General features: G+C 36.1%; 1 protein-coding gene across 4 annotated transcripts in view; it reads right to left on the reverse strand.

Moving 5' to 3' along the window:
• The window catches only part of LOC126832146 (calcitonin gene-related peptide type 1 receptor), a 139,542-nt gene that overhangs the window by 32,946 nt on the left and 88,778 nt on the right, over positions 1-17,818 (reverse strand). For all 4 annotated transcript variants that reach the window (XM_050562847.2, XM_050562842.2, XM_050562846.2 and 1 more), the window contains 2 exons: positions 7,798-7,908; positions 5,517-5,617 (listed from right to left, as the gene is read on the reverse strand). In XM_050562847.2, coding sequence (XP_050418804.1) covers positions 5,517-5,617; positions 7,798-7,908 — 212 coding nt within the window. The remainder of the gene's footprint in view (positions 1-5,516; positions 5,618-7,797; positions 7,909-17,818) is intronic.

A 17,818-nucleotide genomic window follows, 5' to 3' on the forward strand; every position in this document is an offset into this window, starting at 1 on the left:
GTAATTATTTCATGATAATTTATGTCTGGAGGTATAACCAGATATCTGGCCACAGATCACTAAACATTTGCCCATTGACTTTAATGTTAATTCTCGTCTCTTAGACCGGCTCTAACTTTTTCCCAAATTTTCGTTGGGTAGAACGCTTTCTACCACAGATGGAGCAACATCTGGCAACCTCTTGCCCCAAAACACGTATCAGGTTCACCATGGAAGACTTGAGATACACAAGCTGGAAGCAGAGACAAGAAAACATGCAATTTTGGACCCTACATTTCAACCTAACCAACCTCTCAACTCTTTTATCCTTCCGCCTCAAAATCATGAATAGTCACCAAAACCTGGTAGAAAATGTATTTTCAAACCCTTTTCTTCGATTCTACAACAAAAAGTCAACAAAATTCGCCATGCAAAAGGGGGAAAAGGGAAAGGGAGAGAAAGACTAAAAATAATTTTTGACCTACATTCGTGGGTGACGGCGTAGAAATATTTGGTGAGCTGTGTCCATCTCAATTTAAACGGACAGATAACTCTAGAAATTTACTTTTCAAAATGTCTGAATATCGATCGCGGTCTCCATAAATATGACTCAAATAAGACAAATTGCTACAATTTTAGGAAAAGAACTCTGCCCTATAGATTGTTCACACAAAATCGACCAACTTCACAATAAATCTATCATAATTAGCATACACGGGACTGGAACAATAAATGTATAATCCCAATTTGGCTGTGCTCCTATAATAACTTTATTCAATATTGTACTAATATTTCCTATTGTTGTGCCGCGTATTGTAATTTCCGGATGGTGGAAAGTCGGGTAATTGTATGATGTTCGTGACATTTGCTGGGTGTTATCTATTAAATTGTCGTGGGGATCCAACAATACCGATAAGGCTTAATCAACGTTTACACAACAATCATACAAAATGCATTTACATGACCAAATTCCTTACAAACTGTTTTATTGTACAAAGACACGAAACATTTTTATACTTCGTACGTTTCGTGAACTTATCAGGTAAATGTAAAGGGGTTATCTGAGGTCATAGAAAGAGTAAATGTACCCAATATACGTTAAAGCAGTGCTGAAGAGCATTACGATATTGTTTTCACTGGTCTACCAAGTTTGCGTGTGGATAAATCAAATCGTCCTAAATAAATGTGTCGCAATGGCCTAGTAAGATAACAGAAAAGCTATAAGCATTCAACAGTAACTGCTGTCTTGTGCAGCAGTAGAAATGAGTATACATTGCCCGTAACCATGCTTAAGTGATACGTTTGTCGTCAAACATATGTAACTTTATCTAACTCAGCGAATTCAACCTCCAACCATGTCAAAGATAATGGGATAAAATCTTTATCATCTTATGTAATATTCCTTTGTTTTCATATTAAAGATAACACAAACTGCAACAACAATTGTAATTGTTTTTTACGCCTTTCTACACAAAGAAAAACAGACTATTTCATTGTAATGTGCTTTTTTAAGCTATTCCTTAAATCACAAACAAGCTTTAATTGAAAGATCAGTTGCCTTTTTATTGAGACAAATGGATAAGACGTGACACTGTCTTTAACTATGATGGTTCATATATCTGATTATTATTGACAAAAAATGTAATCACTGTCACAAAGTATCAGTTCTATTATTAATAGAGAACAAATGTACTTTATGTGTATTAAAATCAATAGCGGTTTCCAATCGTTAATATTTGCTTAATCGATTAACTTCAAGCCATCCTATTGTTGATATCATAATTTTTGTTAAGATCGAAATGATCTTTCTTAATTCAAAAGCCCTTAAGAATTATTAATCTATTTTGTATTGAACTTTGAAGGATTAATATAAGATTAATGCGCTTGTCAAATTAATCAAATACATGTACAAACGCCAAACAATTATGAATCGATTCGACTTCCATTTGTTTGTAGTATTTACACAAACGATTATCCTAATGCAAAAATAATAAAAACAATAATTCTATTGTAAAAATCAGGTTATGTATCATAATTCTGAAACACTTCAAAATTTCTTTCTTCCATTCCAGTGAAGTATTTGTTTTATCGATTGATCAATACTTCTATGTTAATACCAGTGGTTGTTATTCTTTTTAATTATAATCATAAAGAGTGGCTTAATGCCTTTGATTTTGGCCACTTGCTTTTAACCAATAATTCTCTTGTAATTCCGATTTTTATTAACGATTCATCGATCTAAAACAGCACCATTAAGCACGGAACTGGGAAATTCCATACTCCACGGGAAACAAATACGAAACGAAGACTAAAATTTACATTATTGGTAAAAATCAAGAAGAGCAAACCAAACACCATGCCAGTCAGATTGATTAAAAATAGTTTTTCCCGTTTTGTTAAGTAAACAGAAACACTTTTTGACTGTTCTTTTATGTTTGTTTTGTTGTTTATTTCATAATAAAATCAGGTGTTAATTGAATATAACTTATCAAACCTAAATTTGGTGAAAAATACTGTTTACCAAACTTAAATGAGATAAAAAATTGTTTATCAATCTACATCGCTATGAAATATTGTTTATCAAAAATAAATTGAGTATTAATTACTGTTTATCAAACCTAAATTGAGTATTAAATACTGTTTATCAAACCTAATTTGAGTATTAAATATTGTTTATCAAACCTAAATTGGATATAAAATATTGTTTATCAAACCTAATTTGGATATTAAATATTGTTTATGTTTATCAAACCAAAATTAGATATAAAATATTGTTTATCAAACCTAAATTGGATATAAAATAATGTTTATCAAACCTAAATTAGATATAAAATATTGTTTATCAAACCTAAATTAGATATAAAATAGTGTTTATCAAACCTAAATTAGATATAAAATATTGTTTATCAAACCTAAATTAGATATAAAATATTGTTTATCAAACCTAAATTAGATAGAAAATATTGTTTATCAAACCTAAATTAGATAGAAAATATTGTTTATCAATCCTAAATTAGATATAAAATAGTGTTTATCAAACCTAAATTAGATATAAAATAATGTTTATCAAACCTAAATTGGATATAAAATAATGTTTATCAAACCTAAATTAGATATAAAATATTGTTTATCAAACCTAAATTGGATATAAAATAATGTTTATCAAACCTAAATTGGATTTAAAATATTGTTTATCAAACCTAAATTAGATATAAAATAATGTTTATCAAACCTAAATTGGATATAAAATAATGTTTATCAAACCTAAATTAGATATAAAATATTGTTTATCAAACCTAAATTAGATATAAAATATTGTTTATCAAACCTAAATTGGATGAAATATTGTTTATCAAACCTAAATTGAATATTAAATATTGTTTATCAAACCTAAATTAGATATAAAATAATGTTTATCAAACCTAAATTGGATATAAAATAATGTTTATCAAACCTAAATTAGATATAAAATATTGTTTATCAAACCTAAATTAGATATAAAATATTGTTTATCAAACCTAAATTGGATGAAATATTGTTTATCAAACCTAAATTGAATATTAAATATTGTTATCAAACACTGGATATACACGCGAACACATTCGTTTGTCCTTTAAGAGACTGTGGTAAAAGGATGTAAATCGTGACATGATTTTGGGCATTAAAATAGGAAGAAAGATACATGGCAACCTTTGTCTCATGTCTTGACTATCACGGACCGTGTGATCAGCAATCTAACTGAATTCGCTGGGTTTTATCTGCGATAACCCGCTCCAACATACAACTGGGACAAGTTGGAAAGAACCAATGATCTCACGATCATACATGTAAATACGTTATGTTTACGTACAAGCCACAAAACTTAGTTAATGCGCTACCTGGTCAAAAGTGCTTAAACACTGAGTAACAAGTCCTGTCATCGAACTGTTGATTAGGTTGACAGTACTGAGTAACAATTGTAGTAACGCCTTCGATCATCCTTTCGATATAAAAACAAGCCGCTTTAACATTCATTTTCATTACAAAATGACCTCAACTAAAGAACTTCGTCTTCAGTGAGTAGAGGTTATACTAACTTCCCTGTAGTACTGACCTAATACATTAACCGCCATTATTTCTATTTAGTACGGTCTAGTTCCCGACGAAAATCAAAGAATGTACCAAAGTAGTCGATCAAGCGTTAATAGTACTGGTTGTCCGTTTCGTGCTAGTAGTAAACGATAGTATGGATCAGAATTTTTAGTAGATTACTTTACCAATATCGCCACCGCGTTGCTCATAAACGTAATCATTCGTCAACATAAGACGGAGCAAGCACCGGCTAATTCTGTTAAAACTTATTAAAGGAATAGAATGGGGGTTTAACGTCCTACTGTTCTGCAGCAACCGGGATAATGAAGCGAAGGGATATAACTGAAACAGTGATTTTGCAGGAAACAAACCATTGTACCAAAGTTTAGTCCATTTAAATAATACCCAAACCTCTTAAATTTTGCCCATTCGAATAATACCCAAACCTCTTAAATTCTATCCATTTGAGAAGTACCCAAACCCCTTGAATAATATCAACACCTTTTAAATTTAGTCCATTTGAATATCCTCTTAAATTTAATCCATTTGAATAATAAAGTTCATTCTCTAAATAAATTTAATCTATTTGAATAATACCCAAACCTCTTTAATTTAGTCCATTTGAATAACCTCTTAAATTTTGTCCATTTGAATTAGTTCATTTAAATAACCTCTTAAATTTTGTCCATTTGAATAACCTCTTAAATTTTGTCCATTTGAATTAGTTCATTTGAATAACCTCTTAAATTTTGTCCATTTGAATAACCTCTTAAATTTTGTCCATTTGAATAACCTCTTAATTTTTTTCCATTTGAATAACCTCCTAAATTTAATCCATTTGAAGACACGTCGCAATAAGAAAAGTACCAAAAGCGGTTAAGTGGAATAGAAGTTAAGTAATATAGTTAACAATGTCCGCCAATACATAGTATATAAGTTTTAACAATTTCAAACAAAATTTCAAAGAATTCAACCATAGTCAATATATAAATATTTGAAAAAACTCTGAATATATTTTTGTTATTGTAACTAGCCGATTGCTGTTTTTAAACGGATTATTTTACCAATCGTTCCATTGTCAAAAATCAAATGAAATGGAGGTTTAACGTCCACCTTTACTGCACCATCGCGGGTTAATAAATACGGGCATATGCCGTGCAATGTGGTATGAAGGAAAGTTTTCCCCGACAGCGGCGCTGCGGCCTACTCAGTCTTCATCCAATTCAACACACACCAAGCCTCCCATACCAGTTTCACATTATCACATCAACAGTCGATGAAGATCAACGAATATAGCAATTAGATTTTAGGCCATCCTTCCATAAAATTAGACATTCCTCTGTTGAGATATAATTGATGGTCATCTTCGCGTAGGTTCCAGCAATGTCTTGGGAATCTGTTAATTTACTGGACGACAGCTATGTCAGTAATCTATATCACTCACTATTAATTTTAAATATATTTACCTCCTCCCAACTAGAACACTGTGAATAATTACTCCACGGTTCATATTTAGGCGGGAAAACTCTCCATGTACCATTGTCTTCACAGTCTTTGTGAGCGTACTCTATAAATATAATCATATAATAATTAATTGTACTCATATAGCAAATGCAGGAGGACGCCACCACACACACACACAAAACCCACATGACAAACCCACGGACAAGGCACACAAACTACATAGACATTGCAAGCAATAAGAGAGAAATGGGGTTTAAGATCCACTCGACACAAACTAGGTCATTTCAGGACTAACACATTGTTCAAGTTTATTTCAATAATTCGCTTGCGCGTAGGGATCTTTGGCAGTGGGAGGAAACCGGGGGACCCGGAGAAAAACCACGAGGTTGGACAGGCGGCCCTACTCCTTGTCACGTACAACCGGGGAATCGAAACCCCGCCAGTTGACTCAATGACAGACCGTATGATACAGCGCGCACATGCTAACCATTCGACCATCCAACCCCCCTGCAAGCAATAAACAAAGGATATATATATCAAATCAAGTGACCAGTACTACTATAATTTTTTAGTGGGAAAAGCCGAGAAATCTTATATGGTGTCCTTAATGGATACTGAGAGAGAGAAAAAATGGGGTTTAACGTCCACATGACACAAACTGTCATTTCCAGACTAACACCTGGTTCAATTTTATTTCTATAATTCGCTTGCGCGTAAGCGTCTTTAACAGTAGAAGAAAACCGAAGGACCCGGAGAAAACCCACGAAGGTTGGACATGCGACCCTACTCTTTGTCACGTACAACCACCAGTTGACTCAATGACAGACCGTATGATACAGCGCGCACGTGCTAACCATTCGCCCCCCCCTCCTTAATAGATACTGTTTATGAGTACGCTTTTGCAATTTTCTACGTAAAACCTATTTTCGTGCTCTATATATTGCATCAACAGGGAAGGTGTGTTTCAAGTTTTGTTTTTGGAAGCGGTGCCAGGTTAATACCACTAGATAATTATTTCATCGAGCACCTGCCAAACACAAACAGAATTGTATTCACATCAAAATATCTTTATATTGATCATTACCACGATAAATGTACTACATGAAGTCTTTTTCACGAAATCACTAAACTAAAATATTTTAAGAATGCAACCCCTTCATTGCCCAAGAGTAAACATGCGTACTATAATTTTAACTCTCAACCAATAAAATAGCCGTTTCCTTTGAAATTGGGGGGGGGGGGGGTCAAGTGGTTAGCACGTGCGCGCTGTATCATAAGACCTGTCATTGATTCAACTGGCGTGGTTTCGAATCCCCGGTTATACGTGACAAGGAGTAGGATCGCCTGTACAACCTCGTGGGTTTTCTCCGGGTCCTCCGGTTTCCTCCCTCTGCTAAAGACCCCTACGCGCAAGCAAATTTTTGAAATAACATTAAACCATATGTTAGTCCGAAATTACCTAGTTTGTGTCGAGTGTACGTTAAACCCTATTTCTCTCTCATTTAAGAATGCAAAAACTTTCATTGGCCTAGAGCAAAAAAGATATACTATGATTTGCTCTCAATCAATGAAACCACCGTTTTCCAAATCTATTTCAGTTGACGTTTGTTTTCGTGAATATGGCCTCTGTATTATCATTGTCTATTTAGACGACAGTGCTAAACACGGAAAGACAAATGAAACCGGAGTCTTATTCACTAAAATCTTACATTTACATTATTTTAAGAATATAAATTTGTACTATAATTATTTTAACCCTCCAAAAATTAAATGGCCGTTTTATTAAATGATTTCAATTTACGTTTGCTTTCGTTAATAATGCCCTTATTTATTATTATCTATTCGTAACCATGGAACTTGTAAAATAAAGTTCCTTACAGGCCCGTACCCACCCTGCTGGCTGCGGAGAGGCAGTGAACGTTTTAGGTGCCCCCACCCCCACCCCCAGACGAAGGTGGGTACCGGGGTTCTGCCACGGAAAATTTGTTTTCCAGCCCAGAAAATCATTTTCTAGCGAACTCTGAACAATGAACATAGTGACAAGACCGGGCCCCACACAACAGTGGGTCATTGAGCAAGTCAGAACAAAATATATGGCAGATAGATATCAGAGCATAACCAATAATATGTAATATATAAAAACATCCCCAAATCAATACTCCACATGATGATCCATAACCGCTGTCTATTACAAGCAGTATGTATTTTAGAACTATGTTCGGCAATTTTTTGGGGGGCACTACCCCCCTTTGCCCCCTTCTGGCTATGGGGTTGGTTCCTTACCTTCACTTTTAGGAAAGATGTGTAATGGGCACTGTATTACAGCTTGTTCACCAGCTAAGGTATAATTCCAACATCCCCAAGTATCAAATGTAGCATTACAATATAAATTACCTGGAATAAACATACAAATAATCATTAATACGTGTTCAAACCGATTACAGCATTTATTTTAACATATACTGATAATTGTTAATATTTCGTTTCCCTGTGTCATTCGTGTCCACCGGGCCAGTTTTATTTTTTTATATTTCAGGAAAAAAAGTAAATTCAAACAACTTCTTCGATTCTAGATCGAAATATTAATAAACAAGCCAACAGCGAGACTGATGTTCGCTGCCGACATCCCAAAATAAATAGATGACACATACTAATTATTTACACATGAATCTTTTTGAAAAGTATCGAGTAATCAAACAGATTATCTAATCTTAGTCTAAGCAGAAAATTAATGTTCACCGTTGAACTCGGTCAATGTTTTGAAGTACATGGTAGTGAAACTATACACTAAGCTTCATCACTCTCCATCAGTTAGAATCAATGTTAACTTGTCCCAAGGCATTGACCAATGAAATTGGATAGCCCTGCTTAGAGCGGAAAATGATAATCATTAAACTCAGTCAAGACATTCACCTAATGAACATTTACACCAAGTTTTAACATTTTACCGCAACTAAGAGCAGAGTTGTTATGTTCCAAACTGCTTATCGCTACTTAGCCTAAGCAGACAATTATCATCATCGAACGTGGTCAAGGTAATGATATAATGAATCTGTACGTGTGGGTTTCATCAATCGCAGCTAATCAGAATCAAAGTTATCGTGTTTCAAAGTCTCAACTAATCCAATTGTTTACCATAGCCTTCGTTGAAAATGGGTATAGTCGAACACTGTCAAGGCATTCACCCAACAAACACTTAAACCAAGTTTGAACATTCTACCTCAGGTTGAAATATCTACTAAACCTAACAGAAATTGCTCATAATCAACGTTAGTCAAGGTATTGATATATGAAAACTATATACTAAGTTTCATCACTCTCACTTAATTAGAACCAAAGTTAACGTGTCCCAAAGCATCAACCAATCAAATTGCTTATCAATGCTTAGTCTAAGAACAAAATGCTCATCTTCGAAGTCCATCAAGGCATTCACCTAATAAACACCTACACCAAATTTGACCATTCTCGCTCAAATAGAAGGAGAGTTATTGTATCCCACAAAGTGTGACGGTTGGACAGACCCATTTAGTCTCCTATTTACTTCGAAAGGCGGGGGACAAAAATTATAGATAGGAGCGGGGCGGAGACCAAAAGGTGAACAAGGGATAACCGAAATCAAGAGAAACAACTACCACTCTTGCTTAATTCGAACGTATTTGTGGTTTCGATTCCCACAAGGAGTTGAGCCGCCCGTCCAACCTCGTGCGTTTTCTCCGGGTCCCCCCACTGCTAAAGACCCCTACGCGCAATCGAGTTATTGAAATAAAATTGGACCATATGTTAGTCCCGAAATGACCTAGTTTGTGTCCAGTGGACGTTAAACCCCATCTCTCTCTCTCTCTCTCTCTCTCTCTCTCTCTCTCTCTCTCACTATAAGATCCACATGCCAACTTATTATTGAAGTTACTTCAAACTTATTTGAAATGACAGATTATTTTGCTCTGCGCCTCTCTCCCCCTCTCTCCCCCTCTCTCTCTCTCTCTCTGTTTGAGTTATTGTCCGAAATCATTAGTGCCAGTCTTTCATCATTTCGTTATCGTTAAAACAGTAAAAATGACAGTCTGATGTGACTGTAAAATATTTTTGTCGACCACACGACTCATCTAAAGTTTAATGTTGTGCAAATAAAATAACAACGTGGATTTAACGATATCGCACAATTGGCAGTGAAAGTTGTCTTCAAAGGATACGATAAATTATTGACAAGATAGTTCACAATAATAAGGGGCTATTACACATTGAATCAATATACCATAATTATAAAGAAGCGGTCCAGTCCTAAATTCATTCCAAAGACGTACTGTATGATTACACCAAACAAAAATAAGTTCCATTATCATATGATAATGTGCCGAATCGATAAATCAACAATAGTTTATTTATTTCAGCAATTTGGAGGAAACCGGTGGACACGGAGGAAACCCACGAGGATGGACAGCTTGGGATCGAATTCAAGCCATTTGACTCTAGCCATCCCCCGCCACTACAGAAAAAAGCAACCATGTATTATTATTTTTTTTTTTAAAAACATGACTATTGAAATTTTAATTATAAAACGTTTTGCACAGTTCCCGCCTATGTCCCACGTTATCTTATGCAAATCTTTTACTCACTGACGCTCTTTATTTCATATTTTATTTATTTATTCATTTAATTTGTTTTGTTGTTTTTTGGTTTTTTTGTTTTTTTGTGGTTTTTTTTGCTCTGTTCTAATGTTGATCTATTTAATTTACAGATTGGGTAGTAAAATGGTGACCATGGCCGCATTTGTCCTCGCGGTTAGGTCTAAATATTAAGGCCAACTCCAGATTTCGTCAATATCGCGAGATGAAATGAAATGGGGTTTAACGTACTACTGCACCTATCAGGCCCATGAAGACGGGCATACGCCCGACAGTGTGCTATGAGGGAAATTTTGCCCGGGCAGTGGCACTATGGTCTAGTCTTATATCGAATTCCAACTGCCAAGGGATCTTTTACGTGTACGCCAATGTATACATGGGACCTCCGTCCTGCGCCACTGACAAGTCTATTATCTAGACATTAAAAATACATTATGGGAGATTAGATAACCATAATAGTTAAAATCTAGATAATGTAAAGAGAATTTGCTTAATATTTCAGCCAAGTTGATCTACTCTGAATCGATAATTTAGCGATTGAATTTTCGGCCTAGCCTCGATCATCATTACTAAAGTTGGTACGATAAAAAAAACATAGTCTCGATTATCCATTTCATGATTTAATCATGAATGATAGTTGAGCAGCAAATCGGATCCTAATCATGTAAATATCGCAGGTTAGGGATGACATTGAGAGTTGATTATGGTCTGGATAAGTTAATTAATGTCTAATTAATAAGTTACATTACATTTCAGGCCCAAAGAAAGACCTGCAATAGGCAGATTTAGCTCTTGCATAATGCATGTTTAATATATTTCATCAGCTACAACATCTCTACCGTAAAATGCAAGATGAAGAATTTTTGATACCGTTATTTAATGGAGGAATGTGATCTTAAGACACCCACATGGATTCGACACTGAGAATACAATCTTTAATGGTAGAAAAATGACAAATAGAACCTGGTCGCACAGAAAGATATTACAAATTAATGTGAGCTCGTAAAAACAGGAAGTTGGTTTTAGACAAAAAGAAATATGTCTTTTTCTTTTTCTCTCGGTTCATTATTAAGATTACAATTTCAAAGAACTGGGTGGTGTATTTATCATTACTTATTAAAATCGGGGTTTACGTCCTTCTTGTCTGGATCATCAATACTTAATAACGAAGAAGTCTTCTCGGTTCAAATTTAAGACTTGATAGATTTCCAATACTTTATACTATCCATGAATTTTAAATATTTGCGTACTAAATACCCCCGTCAGACCGGGGTGGTGTCTTTACTGCGCTGCTACGGCGATGGAAATTGGTTTTAGAGCGCGTCAAGATTGCCATAAACGTGGTAGAAACGCCAGCTATCGTGTTGTGGCCTCCATGGTCGCCAATGATCGCCGAGTCACGGCGTTTGTTTTGAGCATGTTCAAAACAAACGCCAAGGTTCTGCGATCTGAACTGGAAAGCGAAAAGAATGCGACTTTTTTCAAGGTTGTAAATTTTGGGACATTTTCTTGTGTTTTGATCACGTTTGTCGGCGACTTTGTGCATTTTCTGGTCGCCGTACGGTCACAGCAGCGCAGTAGAACGCCAACTCGGTCTGACGGGGGGCTTTAGACGAAGTAAATCACATGAAATACGCTAATGGTATGCTGATATCAGAGTTAGTTATCCATTTCAAGATATACCATAATATGCAGATATAACCAAAACAAATTAACAAGTATTGTTGATAAATCTCAAGTAAAACATTATTGTTATTCTTTTTTCAGCGTTTGGGGTTTGGAGGGCCAAGTGTTGATCTGTTTTCCATATAAGTTCGCTTGAAGCGTATTATTGGCATGACGATATACAAGATGTCAAGCAGTTCAGAAATACCCCCCCTCTCTCTCTCTCTCTCTCTCTCGCTCTTTCTCTCTCTCTCTGCGATACGACTAATGTCGTCATGTTTAGAGTTGACAGTATAAGAACTATAATAACATGGGATAAATCCAAATAATACCAGCTGCGGTATATCGTAATGTCCGATCTATAAAACTATTAAATTTAGGCTTCCATTCTTGACAGGACTAACGGACGCTAATTTCCCCTGTATATCTAAAAACAAATGCTTCTGAGTTGTTTAGAAACAGCTTTCAAGACGCAAAACTCGAACGATTTAGTAAAATTAGGCTCATCATCCCATTGAAATATATCTAAATCTTTTCGGTTTTTCAACCATTATTTATCATTATATTTAATGTCATGCAATTTTAAGGAATCGGAGAGCAAAATAACAATCTGTCATTTCAAATATATTTAAAGTTAGGTAACTTCAATAATAAGTTGGCATGTGGGTCTTATAGTAACAGAGAGAGAGAGAGAGAGAGAGAGAGACTAACATATGGTTCAAATTTTATTTCAATTATTCGCTTGCGCTTAGGGGTCTTTAGCAGTGGGAGGAAACCGGAGAAAAACCACGAGGTTGGACAGGCGACCCTACGACGGGTCACGTACAACCGGGGATTCGAATCCACGCCAGTTGACTCAATAACCATTCGGCCATCCAACAATCCCAACAGAGAAATATAACTTTGATCTGTATGGCCATAATCCACTAAATAATAAGTTATTTGAAAGTTCGTGACGGGGATTAATCTACGTGTTCATGAAAGTATCCACATAACATGCCCTACACTCTTACTGTCGAAACAACGACACTTTGTTTACTAAAGGACAGGCCTTGTGATATATACCCCCCCCCCCCCCCCGTATAGAAAAAGTTCAAGGTTTTAGACTTACGGAGGTTATAAGTACCGTGTAGTTATGACCATCTACACGCAGATGCAATGAGGTGGGACTGGGCTTAATTTTTAGACACGGTTCGTAACTATGGATGTAGACTGACCTCCAGTTTACGGCCTTTGTACACCTTTGAGTTGGTGTGTCAAATAACGTCCGCTTCCAATGAAGAGATATCGCCCTAAACCAATTATATGTTTAATCAATGGTTTATATCACCACAAGTATAAATCATACTGTAGCTATTTATTAATAACAACCGGCAATCCTGACATCCTCCATTTTGAAATAACAGAGCTCAGACATCTCATTTAATGCTTCAATAAATACGCTTAACACGGGCTAATAAAAGATAGGAGTCTATAGTGTCAGTTGAACTACTTCCATACCGCCACTCGTCGATCGGGGTAATTAATTTGTCAGTTTGTATTATTAGTTTATGACAGTCCAGAGATAAAGAGACGGTCTTTATAAGTATCTTCGCTTCGACAGATCTGACATCCATGTTGTTTACTGCAACTGCCATTGCCTGTTTGAAACGGAATTAGATAGGCAAAATAGATTTTTGCAATGGGATTGGTATAAGTTCGGACAAACAAATTTCCCCAAGTAGTTCTTTGACCACAAATTTGGACGCAATCGACGCAATCTAACCCATTACCTCGTAGATACCGTATTTATGACACGGAAACACAATAACCCCACCCTAACCACGGGTTAAGCTTTATTTTGATAACTCTAACCTAACCCTACTGTAGTTACGAATAACCCCTTTCTTTAGCAAAACTGGGCTCATCAGCGACGATAATCTTTCAAATGGTATGTTATAATTTGTGGTGTGACTGCTGGGCCGATTGAGTTCTTACAGACATTCATTACAATCTGGGGACTATTTCAACCAAATTTTAACTAAGATAAAATCCAAATTTTAGTAATTAGATTGGATAATATTAGATTGATTTTAGTGCTTAGCCAATCAAAATTGAAGTATCTACTAAAATGTCGTGAAACAGGCCCCAGGTTACCGAGATATTTGTATCTGCAAAATCCATAATAGACACTCTGGTTAAATGTGGAAGCTGTTTTCAGTTCCTCTGTTTCAGAAAATCCATTCAGTACCTTGATGTAATACACATCGACATTACAATTTTCATATTCATGTTTGTTTATTTTTTCAATTTTCTGATAAACATCTAGTCTGGCTGTGAATGAAAATATTACCCGAGTTTTACAGCCCGCCATTAACATTTAGTGGGATGATTTCTACTACAGGGACCGCCAAGCGGAATGAAATTATGATATTAGATGCGACAATCGCCATTGCGGGGCGCCATTATATCCAATTACTTTGTTTAATATACATAATTTTAAAACAACTATGTCTTAATTTCTTTTCGCTTTTATGCAGGACGGAGGGCCTGACAAGGACAGCTGTCTAGTCGTTCGGATGGGACGAAAACCGAGGTCCGGTGTACACATTGGCATGCACGTAAAAGATCCCATGGCAGTTGGAATTCGATATAAGGTAAATTTATCTCATAGCCCACTGTATGGCGTATGCCCGTCTTCATTAGCCCAGTTTAGGAGCAGAACAGTAGGACGTTAAACCCCATTTCATTTCTTTTCGCTTTTATCGTGCTGACTTGCTAAAAAGAGTTCACGTCTGCTGTTCAGTACTTATTTTAAACACGAGATTTCAGTGATCAGTGGGTGATTTTATTCTGTCACAATAAGAAGATTTCTGATTGGTTGTAAGGTTTGCACCAGGAAGAGTTTTGATTGGCTATAGGATCAACGCTAGGAAGTGTTCTGATTGGTTGTAGTGTCAATAGGAAAAGTTCAGAGAACTAAGCGAAGCCGTCGCCGTTCTGGGAAGACTTAACGCACTTTCACGGTTCAGGAAAATCTGCATTCTTGACAAAACGCGATGGCCAGTTCATCGTGAATAGAGCAAAAAGTGTACTGGTTGAAAGTGTCAATTCGTTCCATCATTTCGCTTTTATTCGACGAAACAGTGCCTAACAAAGGATGGTATATTTGAAAGGGATGTGTTTCGGTATAATTATGAAAAACATTGTCTAAAATAGAATTAAACCACTACGAAATTCACTTATGACTTCAGAGGGTCCAAATCTTTTTCACGAGCGATTTCGTCTACCGCCGTGGAGGAACCCCTCGAGAACTGATGACGTAGAATGCATAAAGGGAATCACCTCGTTCTCGATCTTGGAGTGCATCTGAACTTCTCTAATAACGCGATAAGTTCGATAAGGTGATGCAACTTGCCAAGTGTTTAGGCCCAATAAAGCACGTAGTTTGGGGGGCCCTTTAGAAGTTTGGGAACTTCTTTTGGCTGAAGTGTTAAGGTAGATATTCACACGCTAAATTTGTGTATAAGCTGCTAGAAACATCCGGATATACTTTAGAAAGCACCATTTACAGTCAGTTTTTTCAAAACGATACTCGCTGCAGAGTGGGGGCCTGGCTTTGTAACCACAGTGAAGAAACGCATCATAATTTGTAGCTTAAACATGACGTGAACATCGAATTTCTACTAACGTCCTCAAATACGCCCTCGTAGCTTATATATCACCAATTGCATTTCGACGGACTGACAGGTAACAAAGGGTCTAAACAGTTATGGAAGCCAGATGACAGATTTTGTCCTAATTCCACAAAAAATGGAAGCCATTACGGGGGACATCTGACGTAAGTAGATGTCTTACATATTCTACATATAGAACGTACATGACAGTCATTCTGGCATTACCCCAGTTTCATTTCAATGGATCGGAAATAACATTTCAATTTGTACTGACATGACGAAGACGTCGACCGGTTTCGCCGGACATACAGTGCTGACATCTGTTACGGGACTTCCTGTCAACTAGTTGGCTTATGCAACTGTCACGGGACTACTCGTCTGCTTCGTAAAATGCAAAGAAGAATAGCTGGAACTCGTATGTGCTTGTTCGTTATTCTATTGTTTGCACCGGATCATTTAAAGTCTCCATTTTTTGATAAATGTACAATATATGTGGTTTAATGGTCGAGGGCGAGACATCAATAGACATCAGTCCCAAGTGTTGTTTCAATATATTACTCAATGTCCTATTTTCGAGACCATTAAACAACTTAAAATACAGACACGCGGGTCCAAAATTTCAACAAGTGTACGATTGGCCCATTGCCCGTGCCATTATTTAAAATAGTGGTACGCCAACATCAAAGGATGACGTCACATCTGTATTTTAAATTTGTCTAATCTGTGATTGGATCGCTACACATCATGCGGGTCTAACTATTTCTTTGTCGTTTTTGAACTTGAAATCTGCCTTAAAGATACATTATGGGAGATTCGATAACGAGTTGACAGTTCTCACTATAATAGTTAATAAATAGATAACGTAAAGGCAATTTGCTGGAAATTTCATTCAAATTGATCCACTATGAACCGAAAACTAAGCGAATGAAATTTCTGCCCAGCCTCGGTCATCATTACTAAAGTCAGTACGATAAACAGCATAGTCTCGATTATCCATTAAATCGTTTAATCGAGAAGGAAAGTTATGCAGTAAATCTGCTCACAATCCACTTAAGATCACAGGCTAGCGATGCCATCTAGAGTTGATTATGGTCTGGATAAGTTAATTAATGTCTAATTAATAATTTAGATAACATTTCAGTCCTAAAGAAAGACCTGCAATAGACAGATTTAGCTCTTGTATAATGTACTTTATTTACCAAATTAATTTTTGAATAAATAAATTATTTTAAAAATCGATTTTAATGGAATTTACTAGTCTGGGTATCGCACATTTCAAGTTGTTAAGAGATAATAAACTGAGCAAATTTACAATGTACTATTAAATCAAATGTCAATTTCGTAAGTAATTTCCAGACTGACAATGTTATTCTCACTCTGTTAAAAAGCTGTCATTATGCACGTTTGCTGATGAATGAAACAGAAAGGCAAGGAACATTACTCCCACCAATTTATCCCACTTAGCGATTGACATTGATCAGGTCACCGGACAAAAAATGCTAATTTCCCACTTTATGTCGCTAACCTTGTCGTAGCTGGGTTTTTTTTTTAAACTTCATTTTCTCCGGGAAATTGATGTACAGATTCAGATGGTTACATTACAATCTTGAATGATGCCTTGCACACAGTGGGCGTTTTATGCAGCAATTATTTGTATCTTATTCATTATTGATTATTGGGGGGATCACGTGGCTAAGTGGGTAAGACGCTAGCTCGCTAGCCTGGAGGTCGGGTGTTCGATCCCTGCATTGGCCGAGAAAGTTCATCCAGATTTTCCGGCGTGGTTCTCCCTTGTCAGTGATGCAGGACGGAGGGGCTGACAAGGAAAGCTGTCTAGTCGTTCGGATGGGACGAAAAACCGAGGTCCCGTGTACACATTGGCGTGCACGTAAAAGATCCCTTGGCAGTTGGAATTCGATATAAGAGTAGGCCGTAGTGCCGCTGTCCGGGCAAAATTTCCCTCATAGCACACTGTATGGCGTATGCCCGTCTTCATTAGCCCAGGTTAGGAGCAGAACAGTAGGACGTTAAACTCCATTTCATTTCATTTCATTTATTGATTATTGAATATACATTTAGAACCCTAAAATTAATAGCAATATGTAACTGAATTGTCTTTTATTTATGTTTATATCTCGTCTGAGTATACGGTTCTAAAAATATATTCCTTGCAAGACAGTAACATTTTCAGTTGTTCTCTAATTTTCCATCACCGGCATAATGTCCGAATACGTGAGAAGCAAATGATTTTTTAAATGATACATGTCGAAATTTCCCTTATAATTCCACCCATTTGGTTACCCACAATAAATGTATATAGTTCCTAATATAAATGACTTAGAATATATATTTTATGCCAAA

Source organism: Patella vulgata, chromosome 9 (genome assembly GCF_932274485.2).
Source record: "Patella vulgata chromosome 9, xgPatVulg1.2, whole genome shotgun sequence".
Taxonomy (NCBI): Eukaryota; Metazoa; Mollusca; class Gastropoda; family Patellidae; genus Patella; species Patella vulgata.